At 44.1% G+C, this 13,056-nt stretch overlaps 1 protein-coding gene across 1 annotated transcript; it reads right to left on the bottom strand.

Annotated features, from left to right (window-relative positions):
- Positions 1-301: 301 nt before the first annotated feature.
- Positions 302-12,733, bottom strand: FBXO39 (F-box protein 39). The gene is made up of 3 exons (XM_088451509.1): positions 11,681-12,733; positions 3,272-3,448; positions 302-430 (listed from the first exon to the last, which is right to left on the bottom strand). Exons 1-3 carry the CDS (start codon positions 12,731-12,733, stop codon positions 302-304), a joined length of 1,359 nt encoding a protein of 452 aa, XP_088307635.1.
- Positions 12,734-13,056: the final 323 nt, after the last annotated feature.

Below are 13,056 nucleotides of genomic sequence, written 5' to 3' on the forward strand. Positions count from 1 at the left end.
CCACAACTAGACTGTCTACCTACCAGAGCCACAACTAGACTGTCTACCTACCAGAGCCACAACTAGACTGTCTACCTACCAGAGCCACAACTAGACTGTTTAGTGCCCTGTGTGAGAAAGAGCATTGGTGCCCCCCCCCCTTCCCCCCAGGTCGCAATACCCTAGTTACGGCCCTGCTACCTACTTACTTATTTGGTTGAAATACAGATGTATAAAAATGATAGCACAATAGAAAATAGTTCTCAGCATACACTGTTTATTAGCCCAGTTGTTATGGATCTTTCTTGGCATGTTTCTTCTTTCACAACAAGGAACACAGAACCACATAGTAATCCATGTTTGTCACAATAAAGTCCCTGTGAGCACTGAAGATCCCATGTAGAATTTGATCTTTTCCATCAGTGTCATAATTGTTTGTGTAAATTCTGATCTGTGGGAGAGGAACGTAAAGGTATATATGTGATATATTTATGTGTACAAATACATTAGCGCTATTGATAGTACATAGTACACCATCATAATCAGAAGTCAGCAGAATGTTTACCTATATTTGCATTTCGGCACAAAGTTTACACCTTTTTCTGGCAAAATCACAATAATTACATTGTTATTCTATAACTTTACCAATTCCATGTAATAAAAAACCATGGTACTATATGATTATTATAGGAATTCCATATAATGGTGGCACAATGTTTTACAGTAAAATATGATTCATAACATGATGAACTCCATTCATAAAGTTTGTGTGAAATAACTGTCGTGCACAAACTAGCAGAACAGAAGGGATCCATTGCCCCCATGACAGGATCTCCAATATTATGACTAGTTCAGAGGTTTCCAAAGTCAGTCCTCAAGGCACCCTAACAGTCCAGGTTTTCATAATATCATGTTTAAGTACAGATGGCTTAATTAGTACCTAAGAAAATTGTATTTAACCATCTGTGCTCAATCAGGGATATACTGAAAAACTGGAATGTTAGGGTGCCTTGAGGACAGAGTTTGGGAACCACTAGCATAGGCAAACACAGGGGGGATTCCGGTTTTCCTGGAAACCCCCCTCCCCAACCCACACCATGGCCACAATAGAAATAGTAATATAATAGAATTCTACTAGAGCTGCATGTTCTTCCCCCAGACTCCCGGATTTGCTCCCATGCTCTGGAATGGTGCCCACATGTGAAATAAAAACATTCAGCTCAGGCAGGATGTCCCTACTGCTGCATCTAATGGCTTACTGTGATCGCCGGTCCTGTATATGCTGGAATTATGACACACAATACACTTTGTATGACGCATATTAAAGCTGGATAAGTGCTAATTATGCCCTCTTCATGGACTGGTCACATTACTCTAAAATCAAGCATTTGGAAACCCCCTCTAGAAATCCTGTATTTGCCACTGACTAGACTAGTTTATGGCTGCATCTTAAGCTGCATACAAATGGTATGACATGCACAACCAACGATATCGCTGAACGATTTCCCTTGACGTCATCCTGCCACATCTCTGAACATGCACATTGTGATGAAATCTATGGTCGCCTGCAGGTTTCACCTATAATTTAATTTTGAAAAATTCACTATGATGTTCTCAGCTATTAGTACTTCGATATTAGTCGTTATTGAGGATTAATTTAATATATGTTGAAGTTACAACTTTAAAATCTTAATAATGCAGTTTTTACAAAAGTAAACACGTTAGTTAAAAAGCTACTAATATATTTATAGGGATGTGTGAGTAAACCATAAATCTTCAGTGTTAATGCTAAAAGTTTAATATTATTTAATTGGTATAAAGTAGTGATGTGTAGTGAGTAATGAGCCTAATTAAGTATATGAATGTATTTGTGCCTAGACCTGGCTGAGACGTAAATACGAAAAGTGATGAAAAGTGGTGTATCTGCTGCCAATGCTACTTTCATCACTGTGGGGGAGATTTATTAACATCTGGGAGAGATAATATGTACTAACCAATCAGTTTCTAGCTGTCATTTTACAGGCTGTGCTACAAAAATGACAGAAGCTGATAGGTTGGTACTTTATCTCTCTCCAAGATTTGATAAATCTCACCCTGTGTGTGTGCGCCTTTGCTTATGTCTTTGTAGTTTGTGGAAATATGATACCTATGCTGTCCAAGCAGAGTAGGTCATATCTCAGAAATGTGCTCCATACTAGCCTACTCTCCCAGAACGCCCAAGTAAGTCTCCTGGAAGCTGTTCACAGTTGCCAACGTTTTGAGTGAAATTGGTGGTCGGGGTTGCTGCTGATGTGATTCATGCTGAATTGCGTCATTATGGCCCGGCCCCACGTCACAGTGCATATAATCGCGCCATTGTGTAGCATGCCATGGTTCCGCCAGCCAAATCCGAGGCTCAAATCGAGGCCAAACATCATAATCCTGGAAATGTTGGATCTTGTGTGTTTTGGATTGCCTATAAATCCCTGTCTACTCCTAGTTCCTATTCCTCCCTGAAGCAATTCCACCTTGTGGGAGGGCTGAAAGCACTGGACATCAATTACCATCTCTGGACCTCTGAGCCTAGTCTTGTATAGGAAAATAGGGGGAGAAAACGGTGTGTAGTTCCCCCGATTCTCCAATAACCAGCACCAGGCTGAACCAGTCGGGGGTCTGATGCTATAGCAGAGAGACACACACTGTGGGATCCCCCTGCCATAGCGTCAATCAGCCACAAACTAGGGATGGACATCGGAAACCAATGGTTAACAACCATCAATGTTTCCAATCGATAGAAGTACTTTTTCCATCAAATACCAGGAATACCGGGAATTCGATGGTTGCCAGCCATCGGATGCAGCTATCTGATGACTGGCTGCTGGGGCATAGCAGAGCAGCGGGGTGAGCAGTGTGAGAATATAGCTCTGTGTCTTAAGTGTCTGACTGTGGGGTAAGAGATATAGGGGTCTGCCTGTGAGATGGCATATAGGAGCTGATTGGCTGGTACTTTATCTCCTAACAAATCTTAGTAAATAGACCTCTAAGACTTCGAGTCCCAGGTATGGTGTGCTGAGAATTGTCTGTTTTAACTACAGGGGGATGTAACTGAAGGTGAACATATCTCCTGAACTAGCCTGTCTGTCCCAATACATCAGTAGAACATCGGCCATCTTAAAGACAGAGTCAGAGATTTCTCCATCATAGAAAAAAAATCAGCCCATCAGGGGGGGTTCCTGAGTACTCAGAGACCTCCCTGTCCACGCCACTGGGGCCTATAGCTACACCAATACACCGTCTTCCTGTGGTATCTCACCTTCAAGACTCTAAGGAAGGCCTTTCCTTCTTCACAGTTCTGCAGCACGGCTTCCACAAACTGGACATCGAGAAAAGCCCAGACTTTTAGGAAATAGAGATTTTTACACATAAGAACCAGGTGTAAGAGCTGTTCATCCACAGATTCATGTCTGTTATTGATCTCCAGGGTCAGTTTCTACAAAATAGAAAAAAAGCAGGAACGAGCATTATCAATGGTATTTGTACATGGAGCACATGGAACTAAGGAGTCACCTTCTTGTGTCAAATATTACAAGTCAACAATTTATATGTAAGTTTAACCCCTTCAGGACTGTAGTTTTCAATTATTTGTGATGATATGTCCGGTTCTCATTTAACAAGAACATTTCTTTTTATATACTGGTAATTATTGATATTTCAGAGAGACTTTTTATTCAATTACTTTCAGCTTTTTGTCCTGTTTCCAAAATTGCGTCATGTACAACATTGACTGGATATACTTTTAAATATATATTGACTTTTATGCATGCATGGAAACAGGAACACGCACTTGTACATTATTAATCTTCCCTGCAATTGGGTAATTTCTGACTTTGAGCTCACAGTTCAGAAACCAGAATATGCGCACTCGTATTCATTCAATACATAAACTGTTCCTATTTAGGAAGTAACTACTGAGTATGTGTACAATAATGGAAGTATCTGGAATTCCTATACACCTTCGCCTTAACTTACAGTACTTCATCTGTTGTTTTCATATTAAAACTAGCATTTGTCCCTGGGATTGCCTGCATTTTTCTCTCCTTTTCCTATTGGCTGCTCCTGGCGAGACCCTCCAATACAGAGGGAGAGGCTGGTCACGAGGTAGGCGGAAGCAGCAGATAGTGCCAGCCTGTAAGTCACTGACAGTGATATCACCAGAAGTGCACCTGGTGTGGGATTCTCGGACAGGACCCATCTGGGATTAGACCTCAAGACTCCGGACAGCGCTGCTGTTTGCAGGACTGTCCGGTGGAATCCTGGATGGGTGTCGTATGCCACCTCATGCCCTCCTCCTTCAATACAGTTCTAAATTAGAGTTGTTTTGGAGACAGTGGGCATGAGTCACCACGCTCGGTCCATGCACATTATGTGCGTTGTGCACGCAGGTGTATACATAATAACATAATTTCTGTCAGTGGTCAGATTTATTATATAGGTAAATATTCATGTAGAAATTTGGAGTTCCCCATGCCACATCCAAATATATTCCCCTGGGGTGACCTTGCCTTTCCACTCTCTCTTTCTAGCTCCGTAGATCTCTCCTGGAAAGTTAGAGGTATACAGTAGCTGTGATTAAGTATATTTATAGCTTCCAACAACTTCATGTATCTGTAGTCATGACATTTCTCCAACCTTAGTGATCAGGGCCAGTGCAAGGTTTCTCGGCACACTAGGAAAAAATTCAGCCTACTGCCCCCAACCACCATTATTAGCCACTTTGCAGTCTCTCAGGTAAATTCCACAGTCGTCGCTGACATGAAGACCATACACATCCAAATTTGTGACTCAGCTGTGCCAATCAGATCCCGGCACTCTAGGAAGCTGCCTAAGCATAGCGCTGGCCCTGTTTGTGACCAGACCTCCATTTTTCGTTCTTTTAGGGCTAATCTAAGGGCTCTCAGCTCAGCAAAACTTCACGAGGTTCATATTAAAATATTACATGGGGACTGTGGACCTGATTCAGACCCATTCGCTAAGGTGCGATCGCTTGCTGCCGGGCGATTGTTGCTCAGTGCACATGCATCTAATTCGCAGTGCACGTGCGCAAGCCAGTCTTAGCGATGGGGAATCGTGCACTCGTAGCACACAGACTGCCCACTACTTTGAGTGACAGTGCCATTTGTGGATGGTAACAGGGGAAGGTGCTTATGAACAGGGGAGAGGTGTCGCGGACGCAGGCGTGTCAGGCCGCCAAAACTCAAGTTTAAAGGGCGTGCATAATTAGCAAAGTAGCGTAATTGTACACATCACCTGCATGTATTGCATCCAGCACTGATCGCAGTGCTTGCGGTGGGGAAAGGCAACCCCAAGGGCTACGAGCAGCTCGAATGGCTTTCGATGTTACCGATTAATCAAACAATTCCAGGAGATGACGTGTGTTGCGAGGGGAAAGGAGGCGTCTTTATACATTTGTGAGCGCTCAGTGCCGTAGCTCACTAAGACATAGAGGGCGTCCTTACGCCACGCAGTGTGAGCATTTAATTTCAATATCCAGCCCCTTTTTGGCAGTGAGCGGCCACATCTTGTGAGCAGGTTTGAATGAGCTCCTGGTTCTCACAGCTGTAACAGAAGTATATGGTGATGGGGGAAGCCTGGATTTTGTCCCTAATGTAAATTTTATCCTGCAATGTTGGCTCATAATTTATTGTTCTGTCCCAAGATATTCAAAGTTTGGTATAAAATGACTGATCTTCCTGACTGTGATGTGGTGCTGTGAATCAGTACAAGTACAAGTGCAGAAACACAGCTGAGGTATCCGATATAATGGATAACTACTGGGGACTGTGATGTGGTGCTGCTAAATCTACGAAAGTACCTTTGTCATGTTATTTTCTCTGTTGAATTTGTTTACACCCAGCCGCCCCCCCCCCAAAAAAAAATAATATATATATACTTATTTATTCCATTACTTTGGATTATTGTCAATCAGTATAGAAATTTTATACATTTAAATTATACATTGATGAATAAAAAATGTGATCTGATATATCAATTTGGCCCATTTTTTGTGTGTTAGTTATAGATTAGCTGGTGCTAGTTTGACACTTGTTCAGACCCTGGAGTTTGCGATCCTTCCTTACAGCATTAGAAACATATGTGACCACACATATCTGCATCTCAGAGAGCTCAGTAAGGAGCTCCCTCCCTAAAGGGATGAAGACAAAACCTATTGGAGACAAACAAGAAGTCTGTCGGAGTAGACTGGAATCATACAGTCAAAGACTCAGCGAGGAGCAGAGTAGAGGGCTGTGTAGAGGCAAGGCCGGCAACAGAAATCGTGGGGCTCAGCACACTCATGTTTTTGGGGCTCCTCAGTACTCCCTGGTAGGACGAGACCAGTTGCCCATTGGCTCATTCGCCCTGAGCCTCTCCAGCCTCATCCCCGCTTGTGTCTTTCAGCATTATCCTCCCATAACTCCCCTCTTTCATATGTGAAAGACCCCACATTTACAGGTGTAATTATGTGTGTAATAGTGTATGCCATGCCATCCCACCCATATATACAGAAAACAGCTATTTTCCATGGCGCAGGGTAATACTGTCTGGTGAACACAAGTGATCAACACACAGTAGTTACTAGTGGGCCACAATATTTGAAAGTGGAGACTTCATGCTTTTAGATATGGGTGCCCACTTAGTTGCAGCTGTCATTATGGGTGTGATATGACACATAGTACCCCCCATGCAATAATTTACGGAAAACTAAAGTTTTCTGTTGCAGTGATCGCGGTGAGTGACAAAATATGTGGGTCCCAGGAACCCACCACTTTAAAAAAATGGGGTCCTACCTGACCATTTCTGGGTCCCATCATAATTTATGCTTTAGAGCTCCCCATATGCCTCTCAGACCTCCCCACATGCCCCTAAAATGCCCATCTGATACCCCCAACAGCATCAGATATACCCACATGTCTCTTAAATGAATGTTTCAAATGCATCCATGATCTTTCAAAAAATATGACTTGTCTGTTCACAAAACCCAGTGAATAAGTAGGCTTACCATATCATCCCTTTAAACTGGGACACTCATGGATTACACAGGTTCTGTGGCTCATTAAAACCAGGTGAAATCCAGGTATGAAGTCAGCCAGTCACAGAACCTTTGTAATTAATTCATGAGTGTCCCATTTTAAAGTGATAGTATGGTTAGCCTATGAATAACGCTTTAGGTAATAATAGGCATATTTATCAAAGGATAAATGCCCAGTCTTTACACATTATGCCGCACATTAATGCCCTTTACACATTATGCCACACAGCAATGCCCTTTACACATTATGCCACATAGCAATGCCCAGCCTTTACACATTATGCCGCACATTAATGCCCTTTACACATTATGCATTGCCCCCAGTAGTAGTCCCCCTATGCATTTCCCCCAGTAATAGTCCCCCCTATGCAGTGCCCCCAGTATTAATCCTGCCTTATGCATTGCCCCCAGTATTAATCCCCCCCTATGCATTACCCCCAGTATTAATCCCCCTATGCAGTGCCCCCAGTATTTGACCCCCTATGCATTGCCCCCAGTGGTGGCCCACCTATTTGCCCTTTAGTGACCTGGGCCTAATGCACAGGTCACTCACACCTATTTGTGGGGGCAGATACCTTCAATTGGGCCTAATGCCCCCTATGTAGCCCGGGTCTTGTGCCCGCCTATATACCCACAGGCCTTTTGCCTGAATTTATCCCACGGGCCTAGTGCCCGACAACCCTGGTCGTCTAGGGAGGGGTTAAATACCGGTGGCCCAAGGCCGCCTAACGGTACGGTGGAAGAGGCTGCAGGGGGCAGCTTTGTTAGCTCTTTTTCTTTCCACCCCTGCAGTCCTCTCCGGTCCTCAGCCTCATTCTGCCGCTGGCCTGTCTTGGCCAGCGGCGCTGCCTCTTCCTTTCTTCCTCCTTGATCATGCCGTCTTCTGGCCTCTTGCGCGGCCACCAGAACTTTTGCCACGACACTCTTCTCTTCAGTCCTCCCCTCCGCCACCGTACTGAAGTTTCCCGCTCAGCTGTGTCTACTAAAAGACGGAGCGAGTGGGTGGGGCTATGATGCGGCGAGCCACGATGGGCTCGTCACGTCTGCCTCCTATTGGCTGCCGGACCGCTAGCCTTGTTTGGCTCGCGGCCAGTGCCAAACAACCGCCACCGCTTCTTGGCTTCCGGGCAGCGAGCTTCGCTTAGCTTGCACCTGGAGCCAAGCTTCTCCCGCAGCCACTTTACTGCTGATGCTGGTGGAAGGGGCAAGGCGGTTCCTTCACCAGGTACCTGCCAAGGCTGCTTACCCGGCGCTGGGAACAACACACTGTCCCAGCGCCGGACACTAATTCAGAGATCTCAGTTGCATATATTTGCAAAAATATGGCTAAGCCCCCAGGCCACGTCACGGCTTTTTGGACCACTGGAGGTCCCTAATTCTAAGTCTAAGTCTGGGGCGCGAAACCCCAAATTTCCGGCAAAAGGCTTTTTGGAGATCCGCATCCCAGACTTAGAATTAGAGACCTCCAGTATCAGAGACGCCGTGACGTGGCCTGGGGGCTTAGCCATATTTTTGCAAACATATGCAGTTGAGATCTCTGAATTATCTACCACCATGTAGTTTCTCAAATCTTATTGTTGATATCATTCCAAGTGCTGGGGTATACCCTTTGCTGTTTCTTGTATAAAGTGCAAACCAATCAGCTTCTGTAATTTTCAAGTATAGAGCAAGATGCAGGAAGGGGAGAAATGCAGAGAGTGCTGATAGAGGGATCCAATCATGCGCAGAAGGACGCAGGGGTGCTTCTGGGTCATAGACCCGGAAGTCCCTCCATTGCAAAGGGCCGCTCTTACCGATAGAGCGGTCCTTTGCGGGGATCTTCATGCATACCAGTGTTACCAAAGCCAGCATGCATGCGATGACTGGCAGAATGCATCCCGCCCAATGTCTGTAAAATGGCAGTTAGAAGCTGATTGCTTGGTACTTTATCTATGTCCACCTTATCTCTCTCTAAAGCTTGCTTCATCTCCCCAACAAGTACTAAGGGGCTCCAATATTTGGAAAAGGGGATCACCCTCTTTCTAAAGTGAGTGCCCCTTAATTACTTGTAGCCCAGTTGGAGGAGATCTGAACTACATTATTTTTCTGTAGTGCAGAGGATTAATTTCTGGTGATCAGTGTGACAATAATGGGCACATTATTCTCTTTCTAAGTTAGATAATGGAGGACATAGAATGACTTTATTTTACAATTGTTATTAAAGCAATGTTACTTGTGCGCAGGGTCGGCTCTTGGGGTGTTCGACCAGTGCGGTCGAACAGGGGCGTCACCCCATAGAGGGCGCACCCCTCCCTAACATCCCAATTTCAGTGGGACAGTACTGTCCTGCTGTGCCACCCGTGGGCCGAAGTGGCCTGCAGGTGGTCAAATCGGGAGGTAGGGGACCCCCACCGCCGCATGCGTGCGGCATCCATTCCGTGCCGGGAGAGGGCTGGGGGAAGCCCAGCTAGTGACGGAATGTCATTCCATCCAATCCCATGCGGGCACGCCTCCAAATAACGTCACTTAGGGGGCGTTACCAGGGCCGTAACTAGGGTAGTGTGACCTGTGCCACCGTACTGGGTACCGCAGGGCAGGGGGGCGCTGTTCAAGCCTTTCAATTTTCTATTTATAATCATTCTCACTTGTAGCTTCCTCTTATTTTATCCTCAGCATCTCCTGGCCTCCCCATCTTTTCCCTGACCCTCCCCATGAGGCCATGCCCCTTTTTCGGGTGTGTTTTGTCCCCATATGAAAAATAAGGGGATGCCAATGCTCTTTCTGGCACAGGGCACCAAAAAGTCTAGTTACGGCCCTGGGCGTGACCTATGGTAATTAGGCCACGTCCCCATTTTCGGACACTTTTTTTCGGACATTTTCGGTAAATAGGGCACTATTAACAGAGCCGCCACAGGGTGCTCCGACCCTTGGAGCCGGCCCTGCTTGTGCGCATGTGTGAACCGGTGGCACTTCCAAATTTACTGCCGGCCTCTGCAAAGTACATATTTGTTGTTGTGTTCTGGCACGAGTTCTCCACTGAGGGTCCATGTCTTCCAGTAGCCACGCTATGATACTTTTTTCCTTTACACTATCCTTTCTGTATTGATTTTCTCCTAGTTACAATATACACTGATTTTGACCTATTGTACTGTTTTAATTGTATCACATGCTCATACATGCCCATACCTCCCAACATGACCCTCTCCAGGAGGGACACAATGCTCTAGTCCTGGACTTCCCTGGTAAGAGGTGGGGCTGCAGCGCAGTTAAAAATTCAAATAGGGGAGTCACACCATCTGCTAAACATCACTGGCCGGGACTCACTGGCAGTTGGTGTGACTCCCCTATTTGAATGTTGGACAGCCTCACCTCTGGAGCCGCCACCAATCATAAATTACCAGGGAAGTCCAGGACCAGAGCACTGTGTCCCTCCTGGAGAGGGTCATGTTGGGAGGTATGCATGCCTTAATCCCACTATGTTCTTTCCCTTCATTTTTTTTTCTTCTGTACCCCTTTATTGTTACTGTTTGAAAAAATTTACAAAAACAAATGTATAAAAACACTCTTGCACAGCCATACACACTAGTGGCAGAGCAGCAATAAGCTGAACATGCCTCCTAACATTCCCAGAAGTTCTGACAAACACCCTGGCTGTCAGGATGGCAGGACAACGTTCAAGGATCAGAACTGTGAAGATTAAAGGGGAGATGTCAAACACTGAAGAGTGATAAAGTGGTGAGAGATAAAATACCAACCATCATTTTACAGGTTAAGTATGAAAAACGACAGGAGCCGATTGGTTGCTACTTTATCTCTCTTCATTTTATCTCTCTCCAAGGTTTGATACATCTCCCCCTAAATCAGGGACATTTGGCAAATATGGTTCTGTGAAAGTTTCTAACTCAGGTGCTGATTAGACAGAGCATGATTGTTAAAATCTGACTTCTCCCTGTTATCTAGATCTGGGCAAGAAGTGATGTAGGGTTGGTGCACATAATGCACATATTGCCCTGCTAGTGGGGGTTTAATGTCAGGCATAAATTGTTACTGGAGGTCACCTTTAAATCATCATTAACTTATATGAGAGTTAAGCTGCCCATCCACAAGGAAATTAAACCTAGCGATTGAGCGATAACGACCGTCGTTATCGCTCAATCGCTTGATAATCGCCTGCAAACCCTGCAGTTTAATGTCTAATACGACCAGCGATGCGCGTACACGCTGATTGTACTGGACATCTATCATCGGGCAAACATGCTGGTCAACCTGACAATAACGTCAGGTTCAGCATGTTGCCAGATGATTGATGAGCCTGCACTGAATGACTGCTTGTTCAATGTAGGCTTATCACAGACATAGAAACGACTGCACGATTACAATGTCGTAATCATGCTGTAGTTTCTATGTCGTGTAGTGGATGGGCAACGTTACACTGCACATTTGACCCTGAATAAATAATAAAGTGTTTGTGTAAATAGGAGAAATAAACTTCAAATAGCTTTAAAATCATGTTTCATAGGATTTATGAAGACATCACAAAACAGTAAAAATATTATTTACCACAAGGCCAGAGGACAATATGCTACAAACCGGATATACTGTAGTAACTGTTTTAGCAGACTAATACATGGTAAAAGGAAGGAAAATAAGTAATACCTTTAGCGTTTTTCTGTAATTTGGTAGAAGCCTGGAAAGAGTCGGACATATGTACCAATCTAGGTCACCTAAATGACTACTTCTTATGGTGATTCTTCTGACAGGTATCTCACATGATAATATTCTTGACAGGTGGCTGTAGAGCATCACTTTATCAAAGTAGAAATTGACATTCAGATTCTTGGCTTGCTTTGCGAGCTTTGCCCAATACATCCCCCAAACTATCTGCAGATGTGGATTACACATATGGCATTTAATATTAATTGTTAAGAGAGAATGGCCGCAGTTGGTACCAAGTATTTCTAACAAGTCATCCGAAATACAGTTGTAATTAAGTGAGAGAACACGGAGGTTTTGAAATGAAGCCATAGCTTGTATGAAGGTGTTATAACTATACACATGGGTATGAGAGCAGAAGAAATCTTCAATGTCCAATTCAGTTATGTTGGACATGGTACTTGAAAAACTGAAAGAATTGAGGACTGCACAGCCATGCTCCAATGACATTTTAGCTCCTCTCAGGTTAAGGTGCTTCAAGTGACCTCCTATCTTCTTCAGAAATGAACACAGGCTCCTAACAAGAGCATCCCTTGTTGTACTGCTCCAAACGAACCTTTCCAAACCCAGATGAGGAATAGAAAGTCTTTTCAAGCGCTGGTTACTTCTACCCAAAGTTGTTAATATAGTTGCCATAACTCTTTGGAATTTCCTAGAAAAGTATGTGTTGAAAGAGTTGAAAAACAGGATTTCCAAATGTTCAATATATCCACCAAACTTCCAGATATACCACACTGCAGAGTTAAATTCTCTGGCACTGGATGAGGTACACAACCCTCTAAAAGTGATTGTTCGTGACTTCCAAAGAGCTGCTGAGTACATGATATCATTCCATTTTCTGCAGACCATAGCGGCATTACATCTGTCCTGGTCTCCGAGGTGAAGAAATATATTCTGCAGGCAGATATCAGGCAAATGGACCCAGCAGGTTTGCTCATCCATGGGTCCATAGCAAAATATGTAATCAAGAGGTGCCTGGCATATTTGATTTGACATGATTGAAAACAGTTCCACTGATCAGTCAAAAGCTTATACTGTGGCACAGGAACCATGTGGTGCTGGACTTGAATTACCGAATGCGAATTGGAGATCCCTGAGAAAAAAATAGAACATTGATATATTTTTTTGAAACAGAAATCAGATTGAAAACTCTGTGTAGTAAACATCTGTTCACATATGTATAACATATTACAGAGACATTATTACTACAATTTCTACTTAATCTAACTGCTGGCTCCTCAACCTTGGAGCTATAGGGAATGATGCTGAGTTGGACAAATTGACATACATACATATTTAATGTATACTTATTTTTACCT

The sequence above is a fragment of the Taudactylus pleione genome, unplaced genomic scaffold (assembly GCF_031769625.1).
Source record: "Taudactylus pleione unplaced genomic scaffold, aTauple2 ptg000026l, whole genome shotgun sequence".
Taxonomy (NCBI): Eukaryota; Metazoa; Chordata; class Amphibia; order Anura; family Myobatrachidae; genus Taudactylus; species Taudactylus pleione.